Below are 19506 nucleotides of genomic sequence, written 5' to 3' on the forward strand. Positions count from 1 at the left end.
AAATCTGCTATGGCATTATTGTAAGGATATATTATTTGTTTTTGTTTTGTTTTGTTTGAAACAAGGTCTGGCTCTGTTGCCCAGGCTGGAGTCCAGTGGTGTGATCTCAGCTCACCACAACTTCTGCCTCCTGGGCTCAAGTAAATCTCCCATCTCAGCCTCCCAAGTAGCTGGGACTGCAAATGCATGCCACCACATCCAATTTTTGTATTTTAGTAGAGACAGGGTTTCACCATGTTGCCCAGGCTGGTCTTGAACTCTTAGGCTCAAAAGATCCACTTGCCTCAGTCTCCCAAAGTGCAGGGATTACAAGTTTGAGTCACCATGGCCACCCGATTGTAAGGATGTATTGTTGATAGAGAACTTTTCTTTTCAAGGATGGATTAGATGGGGAATACCAAAACCAAACCCACTGATCAATTCTCTAACATCACAAAAAGTGTAATGAATATATACTTTGCCCCTCTTGATGCAATGCTGACTGAAGTACAACAGCACAACCTCTGAAGTGTTCGTGTCCTCTCACCCCTTCCTATCCCCGTCCCAGAAGAAATAATCCATTCAAATAGTTCAAACTTTGATTTTACAGGAATTATTGGAATGGGTGGAGGGAAAATGTTAAATGTCATAAAAAGATTGTGGGCAACCAAATATAGGATTTGGAGATTCTGCAAGATAAATGGTCTGGTTTCTTCAAAAGATAAATGGCATGATAAAATAGGAGGAGTTGGAGTTGTAGGTTAAAAGAGGCAAATGCAATTGACATTCTTGTTGGTATACTTATTTGAAATATATATGCTTTTTCTATAAAGTTGTTTCTGAGTTAATCAGAGAAATTAGAGGATTGACTGTTACTGCAGAATTATAGTTAATTTTATTGGGTGTTGAAATGGTATTTTGTTTTGTTTAGATTTTTTCAGGAAAACTTTTTATAGAGATAAATGTGGTGGTACCAATATCGTATATGGGCTTTGCTTTACCAACAAGTATGAGTAAGGAAATAGATGAAACAAAGTAGACAAATTCTTAAAAATTATCAAAGCCGGGCAAGAGTTGCATGGGGTGAAAAGTTCATGAATTAATTATAATATTCTCTCTATTTTGTACATTTTTTGAAGATTTTCATAGTAAAAAATAAAACAAAGCAACAATTAGAAAACACTACAGTTAACATAGCAGTCTCAATTATGTTTGGTAGTCAACCACGATGATGAGAAAATAATGATTTAAATATCTGAAGACTTATTTCAGTGTGTTTACTTGGGGACAAAATCAACCTCTTTAAACTTTAGTCTCTCCTTTACGAAGTAATAATAGTACTGTGTACCTCATTAATTTATTTTAAATAAAAATGAAATAATTTTTACAATGAATCTCTTGAGTCTACTTTAAGGTGTAGTTGCTTAGTTAAAGCTCAAACCAGGGTACTTGAATCAACTGAGTCATATAAATTGTTCACAAGATAAATAGTATTAGTTTGCATACTTGAAGTGCAATTCTAATAGATAAAATATAACTTAGAGTGACTTTGGATTGTTTAATGTCACTTAATAAAATGTCTTTTGAAAACCTATTTCATTTTAGATGCCATGTTGTGTGCTTTTTAAAAAGCAGCAAACACATGTTTATATACTTTAGCTGAGAAAGAATTATTTCCAGTTGAATTGGTTTTATACAATTTATTTTATTTATTAAGCAACATAATTAAAGACCTTCTCAGATTATAAGAAGCTCATAATTGATAATTGATATTGATAAAAATCACAGCATTAAACATTCAAAAATGATGTTTTTAATAAAAGAACAGCGATTTTCAAAAGTCTGAAAAGTGAAATAATGATATCATTATATTCCACTGCTTATATTACTGAAAATCATTAAAGGGGTTGAAAAAATACTTCTTAAAGACAATGCATATGAATTTTTGGCTACAGAGCCTTATTATGGTAGTTTATAGTAGGGCTTACTATAATGGCTAAGATTAACTTTTTAAAAGACCACAGAAGACAAGATTAAGATTGCAGATGGGAGGAAGGACTAGCTTGTAGCTCCTGCTTGGATGAACAGAGCAGGGTGTGGAGACTCACATCATGAACTTTTGCTCCAAGAACTACTGCAGGAACATACCAGGAAAGCCAAGAGAATCCACAGACCTTTGAAGGAATTGGATCACCACCACAGGCTCCCTGAGACGGCAAAAAACTGTGAGTCTGCTTGCTTTCTCAATGAGAGGCTCGTGGTCTGGGGCAAGTTCTCAGTTCTGGTCACTGGCTGCTTGGAAAATAGACTCAGTGCTGTTGTGGGGCATGATGGGAGTGAGATAGGCCCTTAAGACCGTGGGCTGCATGGGAGTGAGGTGAGGCATGTGACTGACAGCTTTCCCCAACTTCCCTGGCAAACTATATGACTCAGCAGAGGCAGCCATAATCCCCCGGGAATATAACTCCACTGGACTGGGAACCACACCCCCATTCCCCACAAAAGTCACAGCAAGACCCGCTGCTCAAGGAGAGGCTGAGCTCAGAAATGCCTATCCCTACCCCACCTGGTGGTCTTTCCCTACCCTCCCTGGTGGCCTAAGACAAAGGTTATAATCTCTTGGGTGTTCTATGGCCCTGCCCACGGCCTGAGAAACCTGAATACTTAACCAAGTGTCCCTAGGGCAAGTTTGCATCCTCTCTATAGGACTGCAGCTGATGCCTTCTTGAAAGTGTTACTTCCTGGCTGGAAGCTGACCAACACAAAACCAGTGCACTAAACAAAAACACAACCAAGGACCATCACAGAGTCCACTTCACTCCCCTGCTACCTCCACCAGAGCAGGTACTAGTATCCAGGTCTGAAAGACCTGAAGATGGATCTCATCACAGGACTCTGCAGGCTCAGCCCAGAACCAGCCCAGAGCCCAGTAGCTCTGCTGGTTGGCTAGACCTGGATGGGCAAAAACAATCACTGCAGTTCAGCTCTGAGGAAGTCCCATTCCTAGGGGAAGGGGGAGAGCACCACATCAAGGGAGCACTCTGTGGGACAAAAGAATCTGAATAGCAGTCCATGAGTCTCAGATCTTCCCTCTGACATAGTCTACTCAAATGAGAAGGAACCAGAGAAACAATTCTAGTAATATGACAAAACAATATTCTTTAACGTTCCCAAAAGATCATACCAGCTCACCAGCAGTGGATCCAAACCAAAAGGAAATCTCTGAATTGCCGTAAAAAGAATTAGAAGGTCGATTATTAAGCTAATGAAGGAGGCACCAGAGAAAGGTGAAGTCCAACTTAAAGAAATAAAAAACATGATACAGGATATGAAAGGAAAAATCTTCAATGAAATAGATAGCATAAATAAAAAATAATCACAACTTCTGGAAATGAAGGACACACAGAAATGCAAAATGCACTGGAAAGCTTCAGCAATAGAATCGAACAAGCAGAAGAAAGAACTTCAGAGCTCAAAGACAAGGCTTTCAAATTAACCCAATTCATTAAAGACAAAGAAAAAATAACTAAAAAATAAAAATAAATCCTCCAAGAAGTTTGGCACTGTGTTACATGTCCAAACCTATGAATAATTGGTGTTCCTGGGGCAGACGAGATATTTAAAAGTTTGGAAAATGTATTTGATGGAATAACTGAGGAAAACTTCCCCAGCCTTGTTAGAGATCTATACATCCAAATTCAAGAAGCTCAAAGAACACCTTGGAAATTCATCACAAAAAGATCATGACCTAGGCACACAGTCATCAGGTTACCTAAAGTCAAGATGAATGAAATAATTTTAAGAGCTGTGAGGCAAAAGCATCAGGGAACTTATAAATGAAAACCTATCAGATTAACAGCAGATTTCTCAGCAGAAACCTTACAAGCTAGAAGGGATTGGGTTCTATTTTTAGCCTTCTTAAACAAAACAATTATCAGGCAAGAATTTTGTTTCCAGCAAAACTAAGCTTCATAAATGAAGAAAAGATAAAGTCTTTTCCAGACAAATAAATGCTGAAATAATTCGCCACTACCAAGCCAGCACTACAGGAACTGCCAAAAGGAGCTCTAAATCTTGAAACAAATTTTCAAAATACACCAAAAGAGAAACTCCTTAAAGCATAAATCTCACTGAACCTATATAACAGTAACAAAATGAAAAAAAAAAAGGATGCAGGCAACAAATAGCATGATGAATAGAATAGTGCCTCATCTCTCAATATTAACATTGAATGTAAATAGCCTAAATGCTCCACTGAAAAGAGACAGAATGGCAGAATGGGTAATAATTCACTAAACAAGTTTGTTCTGTTTTCAGGAAACTCACCTAACACATAAGAATTCACATAAACTTAAGATAAAGGGGTGGAAAAAGATATTCCATGCAAATGGACAACAAAAGTGAGCAGGAGTAGCTATTATTATACCAGACAAAGCAAACTTTAAAGCAACAGCAGTTAAAAAAGGCAAAGAGGGACATTATATAATGATAAGAGGAGTAGTCCAATAGGAAAATATTGCAGTTCTAAATATATATGCACCTAACACTGGAGCTCCCAAATTTAGAAAACAATTACAATTAGACCTAAGAAATGAGATACATGGCAACACAATAATGGTGGAGACTTCAATACTTCACTGACAGCACTAGGCAGGTCATCAAGACAGAAAGTCAGCAAAGGAACAATGGACTTAACTATACCCTACAACAAATGGACTTAACATATATTTACAGAACATTCTACCCAACAACTGCAGAATATATGTTGTATTCATCAGCACATGGAACGTTCTCCAAGATAGACCATATGACAGGCCACTAAACAAGACTCAGTAAATTTAAGGAAATCGAAATTATATCAAATATTCCTTCAGAGCACAGTGGAATAAAATTGGAAATCAGCTCCAAAAGGAACCTTCAAAACCATGCAAATACATGGAAATTAAATAACTTGCTTCTGCATGATCATTGGGTGACCAATGATATCAAGATGGAACTTAAAAAATTATTTGAACTGAATGATAATAGTGATAAAACCTATCAAAACCTCTGGGATATAGTAAAAGCAGTGCTAAGAGGAAAGTTCGTAGAATTAAATGCCTACATCAAAAATTCTGAAATAGCACAAATGGGCAATCTAAGCTCACACCTCACGGAACTGGAGAAACAAGAACAAACCAAACACACACCCAGCAGAAGAAAATAAATAATGAAATTCAGAGCAGAACTAAATGAAACTGAAACAACAACAACAAAAAAGACAAAAGATAAATGAATCAAAAAGCTTTTTCTTTGAAAAAAATTAATAAAATTGATAGACCATTAGCGAGATTAACCTAGAAAAGAAGAGAGAAGATCCAAATAATCTCAATTAGAAACAAAACGGGAGGCATTACAACTGATACCACAGAAATACAAAAGATTATTCAAAGCTACCATGAACACCTTTACACACATAAACTAGTGGAGATGGATAAATTCCTGGAAATATATGACCCTCATAGATTAAACCAGGAGGATATAAAATCTCTGAACAGACCAATAATAAGCAGCAAGCTTGAAATGATCATTTAAAAACTGTCAACAAAAAAAGTTTAGGACCAGATGGATTCACAACTGAATTCTATCAGACATTCAAAGAAGAATTGGTCCCAATCCTGTTGACACTATTCTGAAAGATAGAGAAAGAGGGAATCCTCCTTAAATCATTCTATGAAGCCAGTATCACCCTGATACCAAAACCAGGGAAAGACATAACAAAAGAAAACTACAGACAAATATCCCTGATGAACATAGATGCAAAAATTCTCAACAAAATACTAGCGAACTAAATCCAGCAGCATATCAAAAAGATAATCCAGAGGTGGAGCCAAGATGGCCGAATAGGAACAGCTCCAGTCTACAGCTCCCAGCGTGCGCAACGCAGAAGACGGGTGATTTCTGCATTTCCAAATGAGGTACCGGGTTCATCTCATGGGGGAGTGCCGGACAGTGGGTGCAGGACAGTGGGTGCGGTGCACCCTACATGAGCCGAAGCAGGGCGAGGCATTACCTCACCTGGGAAGTGCAAGGGGTCAGGGAATTCCCTTTCCTAGTCAAAGAAAGGGGTGACAGACGGCACCTGGAAAATTGGATCACTCCCACCCTAATACTGTGCTTTTTCAATGGGCATAACAAACGGCACACCAGGAGATTATATCCCGCACAGGGCTCAGAGGGTCCTACGTCCACGGAGCCTCGCTCATTGCTAGCATAGCAGTCTAAGATCAAACTGCAAGGCAACAGCAAGGCTGGGGGAGGAGCACCCGCCATTGCCCAGGCTTGAGTAGCTAAACAGAGCGGCTGGGAAGCTCGAACTGGGTAGAGTCCACCCAGCTCAAGGAGGCCTGCCTGCCTCTGTAGGCTCCACATCTGGGGGCAGGGCACAGATGAAAAAAAGACAGCAATAACCTCTGCAGACTTAAATGTCCTTGTCTGACAGCTTTGAATAGAGTAGTGGTTCTCCCGGCACGCAGCTTGAGATCTGAGAATGGGCAGACTGCCTCCTCAAGTGGGTCCCTGACCCCCGAGTAGCCTAACTGGGAGGCATCCCCCAGTAGGGGAGGACTGACAACTCACACGGCCGGATACTCCTCTGAGACAAAACTTCCAGAGGAACGATTAAGCAGCAGCATTTGCGGTTCACCAATATCCACTGTTCTGCAGCCACCGCTGCTGATACCCAGGCAAACAGGGTCTAGAGTGGACCTCCAGTAAACACCAACAGATCTGCAGCTGAGTGTCCTGACTGCTAGAAGGAAAACTAACCAACAGAAAGGACATCCACACCAACAACCCATCTGTACGTCACCATCATCAAAGACCAAAGGTAGATAAAACCACAAAGATGGGGAAAAAATAGAACAGAAAAACCAGAAATCTAAAAATCAGAGCACCTCTCTTCCTCCAGAGGAATGCAGCTCCTCACCAGCAATGGAACAAAGCTGGACGGAGAATGACTTTGATGAGCTGAGAGAAGAAGACTTCAGAAGATCAAACTACTCCAAGCTAAAGGAGGAAGTTTGAACAAATGGCAAAGAAGTTAAAAACTGAAAAAAAATTAGATGAATGGATAACTAGAATAACCAATGCAGAGAAGTCCTTAAAGGACATCATGGAGCTGAAAACCACAGCACGAGAACTACGTGATGAATGCGCAAGCCTCAGTAACTGATGCAATCAACTGGAAGAAAGGGTATCAGTGATGGAAGACAAAATGAATGAAATGAAGTGAGAAGAGTAGTTTAGAGAAAAAAGAATAAAAAGAAACAAACAAAGCCTCCAAGAAATATGGGGCTATGTGAAAAGACCAAATCTACGTCTAATTGGTGTACCTGAAAATGACAGGGAGAATGGAAACAAGTTGGAAAACACTCTCCAGGATATTATCCAGGAGAACTCCCCCAATCTAGCAAGGTGGGCCAACATTCAAATTCAGGAAATACAGAGAACGCCACAAAGATACTCCTCGAGAAGAGCAACTCCAAGACACATAATTGTCAGATTCACCAAAGTTGAAATGAAGGAAAAAATGTTAAGGGCAGCCAGAGAGAAAGGTTGGGTTACCCACAAAGGGAACATCAGACTAACAGCTGATCTCTCAGCAGAAACTCTACAAGCCAGAAGAGAGTGGGGGCCAATATTCAACATTCTTAAAGGAAAGAATTTTCAACCCAGAATTTCATATCCAGCCAAACTAAGCTTCCTAACTGAAGGAGAAATAAAATCCTTTACAGACAAGCAAATGCTGAGAGATTTTGTCACCACCAGGCCTGCCCTAAAAGAGCTCCTGAAGGAAGCACTAAACATGGAAAGGAACAACTGGTACCAGCCACTGCAAAAACATGCTAAATTGTAAAGACCATCAAGGCTAGGAAGAAACTGCATCAACTAAAGAGCAAAATAACCAGCTAACATCATAATGACAGGATCAAATTCACACATAACAGTACTAACCTTAAATGTAAATGGGCTAAATGCTGCAATTAAAAGGCACAGACTGGCAAATCGGATAAAGAGTTAAGACCCATCAGTGTGCTGTATTCAGGAAACCCATCTCATGTGCAGAGACACACATAGGCTCAAAATAAAGGGATGGAGGAAGATCTACCAAGCAAATGGAAAACAAAAAAAGGCAGGGGTTGCAATCCTAGTCTCGGATAAAACAGACTTTAAACCAACAAAAATCAAAAGAGACAAAGAAGGCCATTACATAATGGTAAAGGGATCAATTCAACAAGAAGAACTAACTATCCTAAATATATATGCACCCAATACAGGAGCACCCAGATTCATAAAGCAAGTACTTAGTGACCTACAAAGAGACTTAGATTCTCACACAATAATAATGGGAAACATTAACACCCCACTATCAACATTAGACACATCAATGAGACAGAAAGTTAGCAAGGATATCCAGGAATTGAACTCAGCTCTGCACCAAGGGGACCTAATAGTCATCTGCAGAACTCTCCACCCCAAATCAACAGAATATACATTCTTTTCAGCACCACACCACACCTATTCCAAAACTGACCACATAGTTGGAAGTAAAGCACTCCTCAGCAAATGTAAAAGAACAGAAAGTATAACAAACTGTCTCTCAGACCACAGTGCAATCAAACTAGAACTCAGGACTAAGAAATTCACTCAAAACGGCTCAAGTACATGGAAACTGAACAACCTGCTCCTGAATGACTACTGGGTACATAACGAAATGAAGCAGAAATAAAGATGTTCTTTGAAACCAACGAGAACAGAGACACAACATACGAGAATCTCTGGGACACATTCAAAGCAGTGTGTAGAGGGAAATTTATAGCACTAAATGCCCACAAGAGAAAGCAGGAAAGATCTAAAATTGACACCCTAACATCACAATTAAAAGAACTAGAGAAGCAAGAGCAAACACATTCAAAAGCTAGGAGAAGGCAAGAAATAACTAAGATCAGAGCAGAGCTGAAGGAAATAGAGACACAAAAAACCCTTCAAAAAATTAATGAATCCAGGAGCTGGTTTTTTGAAAGGATCAACAAAATTGGTAGACCGCTAGCAAGACTAATGAAGAAGCAAAGAGAGAAGAATCAAATAGACGCAATAAAAAATGACAAAGAGGATATCACCACTGATCCCACAGAAATACAAACCAGCATCAGAGAATACTAGAAACACCTCTACACAAATAAACTAGAAAATCTAGAAGAAATGGATAAATTCTTGGACACATACACCCTCCCAAGACTAAACCAGGAAGAAGTCGAATCTCTGAATAGACCAATAATAGGGTCTGAAATTGAGGCAATAATTAATAGCCTACCAACCAAAAAAAGTCCAGGACCAGATGGATTCACAGCCAAATTCTACCAGAGGTACAAGGATGAGCTGGTACCATTCCTTCTGAAACTATTCCAATCAATAGAAAAAGTGGGAATCCTCCCTAACTCATTTTATGAGGCCAGCATCATCCTGATACCAAAGCCTGGCAGAGACACAACAAAAAAAGAGAATTTGAGACCAATATCCCTGATGAACATTGATGCAAAAATCCTCAATAAAATACTGGCAAACTGAATCCAGCGACACATCAAAATCTTATCCACCATGATCAAGTGGGCTTCATCCCTGGGATGCAAGGCTGGTTCAACATACGAAAATCAATAAACGTAATCCAGCATATAAACAGAACCAATGACGAAAACCACATGATTATCTCAATAGATGCAGAAAAGGCCTTTGACAAAATTCGACAACACTTCGTGCTAAAAACTCAATAAATTAGGTATTGATGGGATGTATCTCAAAATAATACGAACTATCTATGACAAACCCACAGCCAATATCATACTGAATGGACAAAAACTGGAAGCATTCCCTTTGAAAACTGGCACAAGACAGGGATGCCCTCTCTCACCACTCCTATTCAACATAGTGTTGGAAGTTCTGGCCAGGGCAATCAGGCAGGGGAAGGAAATAGAGGGCATTTAATTAGGAAAAGAGGAAGTAAAATTGTCCCTCTTTGCAGATAACATGATTGTACATCTAGAAAACCCCATCGTCTCAGCCCAAAATCTCCTTAAGCTGCTAAGCAACTTCAGCAAAGTCTCAGGGTACAAAATCAATGTGCAAAAATCACAGGCATTCTTATACACCAATAACAGACAAACAGAGAGTCAAATCTAGAATGAACTCCCATTCACAATTGCTTCAAAGAGAATAAAATACCTAGGAATCCAACTTACAAGGGATGTGAAGGACCTCTTCAAGGAGAACTACAAACCACTGCTCAATGAAATAAAAGAGGATGCAAACAAATGGAAGAACATTCCATGCTCATGGGTAGGAAGAATCAGTATCATGAAAATGGCCATACTGCCCAAGGTAATTTATAGATTCAGTGCCATCCCCATAAAGCTACCAATGACTTTCTTCACAGAATTGGAAAAAACTACTTTAAAGTTCCTATGGAACCAAAAAAGAGCCTGCATCGCCAAGTCAATCCTAAGCCAAAAGAACAAAGCTGGAGGCATCACGCTACCTGACTTCAAACTATACTACAAGGTTACAGTAACCAAAACAGCATGGTACTGGTACCAAAACAGAGATATAGACCAACGGAACAGAACAGAACCCTCAGAAATAATGCCACCTATCTACAGCTATCTGATCTTTGACAAACCTGACAAAAGCAAGCAATGGGGAAAGGATTCCCTATTTAATAAATGGTGCTGGGAAAACTGGCTAGCCACATGTAGAAAGCTGAAACTGGATGCCTTCCTTACACCTTATACAAAAATTAATTCAAGATGGATTAAAGACTTCAATGTTAGACCTAAAACCATAAAAACCCTAGAAGAAAACCTAGGCAATACCATTCAGGACACAGGCATGGGCAAGGACGTCATGTCTAAAACACCAAAAGCAATGGCAACAAAAGCCAAAATTGACAAATGGGATCTAATCAAACTAAAGAGCTTCTGCACAGCAAAAGAAACCACCATCAGAGTGAACAGGCAACCTACAGAATAGGAGAAAATTTTTGCATCCTACTCACCTGACAAAGGGCTAATATCCAGAATCTACAATGAACTCAAACAAATTTACAAGAAAAAAACAAACAACCCCATCAAAAACTGGTCAAAGGATAGGAGCAGACACTTCTCAAAAGAAGACATTTATGCAGCCAAAAAACACATGAAAAAATGCACATCATCACTGGGCATCAGAGAAATGCAAATCTAAACCTTAATGAGATACCATCTCACACCAGTTAGAATGGCAATCATTAAAAAGTCAGGAAACAGCAGGTGCTGGAGAGGATGTGGAGAAATAGGAACACTTTTACACTGTTGGTGGGACTGTAAACTAGTTCAACCATTGTGGAAATCGGTGTGGCGATTCCTCAGGGATCTAGGACTAGAAATACCATTTGACCCAGCCATCCCATTACTGGGTATATACAAAGGATTGTAATCATACTGCTATAAAGACACATGCACACATATGTTTATTGTGGCACTCTTCACAATAGCAAAGACTTTGAACCAAGCCAAATGTCCAACAATGATAGACTGGATTAAGTAAATGTGGCACATATACACCATGGAATACTATGCAGCCATAAAAAAGGATAAGTTCATGTCCTTTATAGGGACATGGATGAAGCTGGAAACCATCATTCTCAGCAAACTGTCGCAAGGACAGAAAAACCAAACACCGCATATTCTCACTCATAGGTGGGAACTGAACAATGAGAACACATGGACACAGGAAGGGGAACCTCACACACTGAGGACTGTTGTGGGGTGGGGGGAGGCGGGAGGGATAGCATAGGGAGATATACCTAATGCTAAATGATGAGTTGATGGGTGCAGCACACCAACGTGGCACAGGTATACATATGTAACAAACTTACACGTTGTGCACGTGTACCCTAAAACTTAAAGTATAATAATAATAATAAAAAAGAATTTTGAATGTTAAAAAAAGACGCTGAATCATAAATATAAACATCAAAAAAAAAAAAAAACCAAAAAGATAATCCATGATGATCAAGTGGTTTTCATAGGAGGGATGCAGGGATGGTTTAACAGATGTAAGTCAATATAAGTGACACACAACCAAAACAGAATTAAAAACACATATCACATGATCATCTCAATAGAATTAGAAAAAGCCTTTGACAAAATCCAACATCGCTTTATGATTAAAATCATCAGCAAAATCGGCATAGAAGGGACATACCTTAAGGTAATAAAAGCCATCTATGACAGACCCACAGACAACATCATACTGAATGGGGAAAAGTTGATAGCATTCTCCCTGAGAACTGGAACAAGACAAAGATGCTCACTTTCACTACTACTCTTCAACTTGGTACTGGAAGTCGTAGCCAGAGCCATCAGACAAGAGAAAGAAATAAAGAGCATCCAAATCAGTAAAGAGGAAGTCAAGCTGTCACCGTTTGCTGAAGACATGATCATATACCTAGAAAACCCTAAAGACTCTTCCAAAAACCTCCTGGTAAATGAATTTAGCAAAGTTTCAGGATACAAAATTAATGTACACGAATCAGTAGCCCTTCTATACACCAATAGTTACCAACCTGAGATTCAAATGAAGAACTCAACCCCTTTCACAATAGCTGCAAAAACATAAAGTAAAATACTTAGGAATATACCTAACCAAGGACATGAAAGACCTCTACAAGGTAAACTACAAACAGTGCTGAAAGAAATTATCAATGACACAAACAAATGGAAACACATCCCATGCTCATGGATGGGTAGAACCATTATCGTGAAAAAAACCATACTGCTATAAGCAATCTACAAATTCAGTGCAATTCCCTTCAAAACACTACCATTATTCTTTGCGTAACTAGGAAGAAAAAACCCTAAAATTCATATGGAACCATAAAAGAGCTCACATAGCCAAAGCAAGACTAAGCAAACAAATCCGGAGGCACATTACCCAACTTCAAATTATAAGGCCATAGTCACCAAAACAGCATGGTACTGGTATAAAAATGATACAGGGTGTGAATGTTTAGTTTTTGCTGATTGTATTGAATAATTTGAATAGTTTCATAAATCCTTTTAATAAAGAGTCCTAAATTAATATATCTTCCTCCCTCACGCCTGTAATCCCAGCACTTTGGGAGGCCAAGGCGGGCAGATCACGAGGTCAGGAGATCAAGACCACGGTGAAAGCCCGTCTCTACTAAAAATACAAAAAAAAAAAAAAAAAAAATTAGCCGCGCGTAGTGGCGGGCGCCTGTAGTTCCAGCTGCTCGGGAGGCTGAGGCAGGAGAATGGCGTGAACCCGGGAGGCGGAGCTTGCAGTGAGCCAAGATTGCGCCACTGCACTCCAGCCTGGGTGACAGAGCGAGACACCGTCTCAAAAAAAAAAAAAAAAAAAAAAATATATATATATATATATATATATATATCTTCTTCCTAAAAGGAGCAGTAGTACAAATAATGGTACAAATAAAATATGTTTTATAGTGCAGTAAGTGGATATTATTATTTTTATGAAAGCCAGGAAAAACAATTTCAACGAAAGAATGGTATATGAATTCAAAGTGAGTTCCTAAAAGGAGATAGCCTTGAGAGGAAAAAAATTTAAAAATAAAATTAAAAATTTCAATAATTTACCATGATCTTGGCATTATCTAATTTTATTGTTTTAAATTCTTATATAAAGGCTAAGGTTTTCAATTTAAAAGGTTTTAGATTTAAAGGATTTTTTTTATTATATTTTCTTGAGTTTCTGAAAAATATTTTCTGGAAACCATTTTTTTGTGAAATAATTAATACACATTATGTTTCAAACACAGGATTATAAGTTTTTTACTACCAGACATTTCTATTTTCTTGTGGTAAAATATTACATTTATTGTTTCTCCTTTAAATAAATAATTTATAAAGCATATATGATCAAGCACAGGGATTTTATGTTAGAAAATATGAGATGCTAGCATTTATACTTTGATAAACTAAAAAGTATATTAGTGACCCTTCACACTTTTTATCTGTCCTCACTTTCTTATTCATGTTTGTATAGTATTGTTTTTGTCACAAATTGAGTCATGCATTATGTTAGCAGCGAGATTCGTTAGATAAACCTCAGCATATTTTTTTAAAAGGGGTTTTAATGATATTTACTAGCATTTAATATTTCAAAGACTTGACCTTGAAATATTCAAGGTCAATCTTTCAAATAAGTTCCCTTGAAATTTTCTTCACAGTGAAGTATATGTTATGAACTATACAATTTGTCAAAGGAAAAATACCAGCAATACATTTTTGTTTGTTTTTCTTTATGTAGTTTCACATTTGTTTTGAGGATATTTTTCTATTCACTTATGCATCTTGCAAAATATTTATAACACAGATAAAATAATAATCATTTAAGGAAAACAAAGTAACCAGGATATGAAAAAAAATAAGATGAAGGTATGGATAAGGTTAAGGCACAAAAAGTTTACTAGTGTTATGACGGTGAATTGAAAATGTTATTTTGAGTGTCCTATTAGCATGTATGAAGAAAGAAATTCAATCAGTTGAAAAATCAAAATATATACCATCAATCATTCAATCAGTGAATGTATTTTCTTAAATAAAAGAATTCTTGTTCCTAAGAACTGAAATGTATTTTGCTCGCATGTCTTCATTAGGTGCACATGATTTGAATCGGGAATAATTTGCTTAGCAACCCCCTTCAGTACAAGCTGAGACATCATGCTGCCAGTTCAGTATTAACAGTTCTAAATGGTGCCACATCAGTGTGGCAAAAGCTTGGAGCCTTATAAGGAACGTACTTAATTCAAAATAAAATCGATTAACTTTTTTTATACTTTGTATTCCTCAAATAATTTCAATATGGAAATTAGGTAAAGTAAATATTGTCTAGAATTTTAGTCAGACAGAAAGTAATTACCATAAAGCTTAATAAAATATCAGATATTAAGCAACGTTATTTCCTGATGAATCCTCTGAAATGTGCTGTTGATGAAAGGTAACCACTGGGTAACAAATAAGACAATTTTGCAAATGGCTGTTATCAAATAACTGGTTAAATATTAAGCAATGCATATTCTAAATAAGAATTTGGGTTTGTGTTTTGGAATACTTAATCTTTAGCTATTTAATCCATGGTAAACTAAAACAAGGTCCTGTTTCTATTTCGGCTACTCATAGGATTATCTTCGTAGTGGCAGAAGCTGATGGGAAATATGCACCTGGGTAATGAGAGTGATGCATCATAATTAAATGAATTAAAGTTAAAGAGGGCTAAAACACATTTTAGTGTTACCCGTTTGGAGTATATTACTTACAATACTGTTTCTTTAATTCTTACCCTGACTTCTGTGTTAGTACTGGGGTAGGTTGTACATAATCATTGGCAATTTGTAGCTGGAGATCTCAGTTGATGGGAGTAGAACTAGCAGGGGCTTCAGGGTAGGGAAATGGAGAGATGATCAAAAGATACAAACTTTCAGTTGTAAGATGAGCACATTCTGAGGATCTAATATACAGCATGAATGGTGAAGGGATGTGTTAATTAATTTGTGGCTATCATTGCACAATATGTACGTATATCAAATCATTACCTTTTTTTACCTTGACTATATTCAATCTTATTTATCAATTAAATATTTTAAAATTCATAAAGTTAAAAATAGGTTGATGGAAAGGAAAATTGAATGCCTATAATGAGCCAGTTTCTTTTTGTAAACCCTCTCAACTTAATCCTCACAATAACTGAGAGAAAATTGCACCTTAATGATTCATTCAAAATAAAGAAACTACAAATTAATATCAAAAGAGAGCAGGCATTTTAAAGATAGGCATATCCAAGTTAGAATTCCAGCTCTGCCCACAGTTGCTTTCAACAAATGATATTTCTGAGCTCAGTTTCCTCATTTGTAAAATGACAATAATTATGTCTGTCTCAAAATATAATCCTATCTAAATGAGTGACATGCAAAGTTCTATTCTCAGTTGCCCAAAATAGGGTAAGAGCCCAGTACAAGTTGGTTACCATTCTTGAAATTTTAGACAGTTTTAATTCCTTGTTAAAGACGTTGTCCCATTATTGGTTATTTTTTGTAGACCCTACTTTCTTAATGTTTTATCATTATTATAAATTATTTTAAAATGTGCTTTCTGATTTAAATGTTATCTAAATTTTATGTAACATTTTAAGTGATAATTTACTAGTACTAAATATTCAAAAATCAAATAGGACACTTTGCTTATAATAGGTGGTATATTTCTTTGTGTTAAAACCAGTGCATTTATCATAAAAAAGAATGAGTTCATGTTCTTTGCAGGGACATGGATGAAGCCGAAAACCATTATTCTTAGCAAACTAACACAGGAACAGAAAACCAAACACCACATGTTCTCACTTATAAGTGGGAGCTGAACAATGAGAACACGTGGACACACGCAGGGGAACATCACACACCAGGGCCTGTCAGTGGGTTGGGGGCAAGAGGAGGGAGAGAATTAGGACAAATACCTAATGCATTCAGGGCTTAAAACCTAGATGACGGGTTGATAGGTGCAGCAAACCACCATGGCACATGTGTGCCTATGTAACAAACCTGCACCTTCTGCACATGTATCCCTGAACTTAAAGTATAATAAATATAAAAGAAAATTTAAAAAACCAATGCATTTAAATGCATGAACTTTTTTTTCTGGTTGTTAGCCAAATGTCCAAATTGCCATAGCATATTTAAAATAGAAATTTATTTGAAAAAGAATAAATTTCTATTTTAAATACCTTAAAAATTATTAACCATTAATATTAACCATTAATCATTAATACTCAAAGAGAAATTATGGCTGTTACTTTGTATTAAGGTTGATATTTACAATTTGCAGAAGAGTTTTTAAATTAAAAATATATCTTACTTATTTAATGTTTTTGGATAAAAAGAATGTAATGGTCATTTGGATGATAGAATGAAGATATTTTATGTTGTTTTGGTTCTTTATTTAGTATATTAGATCTGAAAACACCTAGGGCAGTGTCTCTTGGTATATGTCCAAAGGAAAATGGGGAAGTAATGGCCCAATGATATCAATGAGGAATTAATTACGTAGTTGCTAAATTATTTTGAGTTTGATGAACAAGCAATAAAAATTCTGCAGTGAGTTAGGAACTCCTCCTGTGCCTATTAATTAGGGAGGTAATTTTTGTTATTAATTTTTAATGGATAATAGTGCAGCAGAGCAGAGATGAAACCCTAGTGGTTTTCCTAATACGAATGGTAATGTACAGAGAATTGCAACAACATTCACACAGGGAAAATTATAGAAATCAACTATAAATTTCTACAAGCTCTGATGTGTCTTGGTCAGAAAAAGTGTGTCTAAAGTATTTTTAATCTGATTATTTAAAACTAAGAAACATACAGCACTTAATTTTCGAAGTATAACATAATGGTTAAAAATATAGATGCTGGCTCTGGAATTAGACAAATCTCAACCACCAGCCAGGCTATGTAAACTTGAGCAAGTTATTTAATCTTTTGCAGCTTCTCTTCTTCATCTGAAAATGGGCGCGATGATAGTATCTACCTCATAAATTTGATGGAGAAACAATAAGTTAAAGCTTTGTAGAATATGCAATCTCATGTCCAGCATGTATATTTTTAAGAACTACTGCTAATACCATTTAAAAAATATGCATGTAAAATGTGATATACCTGTATGTAGGCCAATCAGCATCTGATTCTGACAGATTTAGCGATCTTTCCCATCTCTATTAGTGGAAAATCTTAACATTTTTAAATATAGAATTTCTCAAATTTTAAGTATAGAATGCCACAGCACATGCAACTAATTTTTATCATTTATTTCTAAGCTTATAAAATTATAGCACTAAATAAAATAATGGAATAATAAATAATATTTATTGAGTCTAGGTGCCAATTTATGAGGTAAATAACATCACTTTCTCATTTGAGAAAGTTGGAGCTTTGAGTGATAAAGCATTATAGGAATAAATATCCCAGCTAGATTCAAACATGGTATTTCTGACTCTGAGGCTCTGTAATTAGCCATTTTGATTCTGTTGACTAATAAAATTAATTCATGTAAAATGTTAAAATCACATGTTCACTGAAGCATTTGTTTTAAACTGACCTTTTGTTCTAATAGCTTTTTAAGTTATGGGCATCACTTAATATATATTTGTCTTTGACTTCACCTAAGAAGTTGGAATTAACTATGTTTATTTATTGAAGCATCTACATTGTGCTGACCACTGGCCTGGGCACTTTGTTGTTTCAGGTTTTGCTTTAATTTTAATCTATAATTTCTAAGCATTTTGGATTATCTAATTTAATCCTCACAGCAATTCTCAGAAAGTGTTTTCATTCTCTCTTCATAGATGAAGGAAGAGAGACCCAGAAGAGCACTGTTATTTGTGCATGATTACAGAGCTATTCTTGGGTTTCAATTATGCCTATGTGGCTTTGATACCCACTTACTGTTTCCACTATAAAAGCTCTCAATGATGTTTAGTTACTAGAAGGAGCAGTTATAATAGCGTTTCCAAATTTTCTATTACACTACAATTTTGATAACACTTTTGTGAGGATGAAATTGTGATCTCAGTTGTCACTTTGTGTGTTTCATCAGCAGATCCTATTACTCTGCATTTCTACTTTAAAAGGGATACGATACCTGTTATCTGCTTGGTTGCCATTAGATGGCAATCTTGTTCTTCTAACGATGATAGTAATCCTGTCATACATTTGTATTCAGCTTTATAGTTTACAAGCTATTTCAAATATGTTATCTCATCAAATTATCACGGTAACACTCTGAAATAGATGTTAATATACATCAAGTACAGTGGAGGGAGCAAATACTCTGGTTAAAGAACTTATTCAGCCAGCATTAACCTAGATCTTAACATTAAATGGCAGGTTCTTTTAACTGTTTTTCTAGACCTTGATGCTTCTAATTTTATGTACAGTTCTAATATACTTGGTTATATGTTTTCCAAGGCCACTGAAAATCATAATAACATCTTAGAAGAGGAGAGAGAAGAGGAGAGAGAAGCAGCAGGGAATGAAGTATTACTGTATTACAATGTGGCACACCATTACTTTTTAAAAACTATTATTGTAGTTCTTAATCATCAAGAAAAAATACATTCTGCATTATTCTGAGATGGAGAGCTGTATAATTCACTTTGGAAATATATCTAAACTCTTATTTATTCTTTAATTTATTGAATGAAAATAAATCCTCAGTTCTTCATATGCTTTAACTATCCAGGAAGTGTCATTTTATAATGATTCCCCATTGCAAAAATGTGAATATACCTTAAACTTTTTATATGTTTTTTATGTTTTTCCTCATATTCTTTCCCCAGGTTCTTGCAAAAGACTACTTAGATATAAGGATAGCTGTGCGAAAGGCTTTCCTAACTGTCATCCTTGAAAAAGCAGTAATTTATAGT

At 36.6% G+C, this 19506-nt stretch overlaps 1 protein-coding gene across 26 annotated transcripts in view; it reads left to right on the top strand.

The window, feature by feature from the left end:
- The window catches only part of CCSER1 (coiled-coil serine rich protein 1), a 1481066-nt gene that overhangs the window by 274300 nt on the left and 1187260 nt on the right, over positions 1 to 19506 (top strand). For 20 of the 26 annotated variants that reach the window (XR_010156641.1, XR_010156642.1, XM_016951876.3 and 17 more), the window contains exon 5: positions 2109 to 2204. The exons of the other annotated variants lie outside the window; for them this stretch is intronic. Coding sequence is in view for 18 of the 20 variants with exons in the window: in XM_016951876.3 (XP_016807365.2) it covers positions 2109 to 2204 (96 nt within the window). In the remaining 2 variants the exon portion in view is untranslated. The remainder of the gene's footprint in view (positions 1 to 2108; positions 2205 to 19506) is intronic. 26 annotated transcript variants of the gene reach the window in all.

The sequence above is a fragment of the Pan troglodytes genome, chromosome 3 (genome assembly GCF_028858775.2).
Source record: "Pan troglodytes isolate AG18354 chromosome 3, NHGRI_mPanTro3-v2.0_pri, whole genome shotgun sequence".
NCBI lineage: Eukaryota > Metazoa > Chordata > Mammalia > Primates > Hominidae > Pan > Pan troglodytes.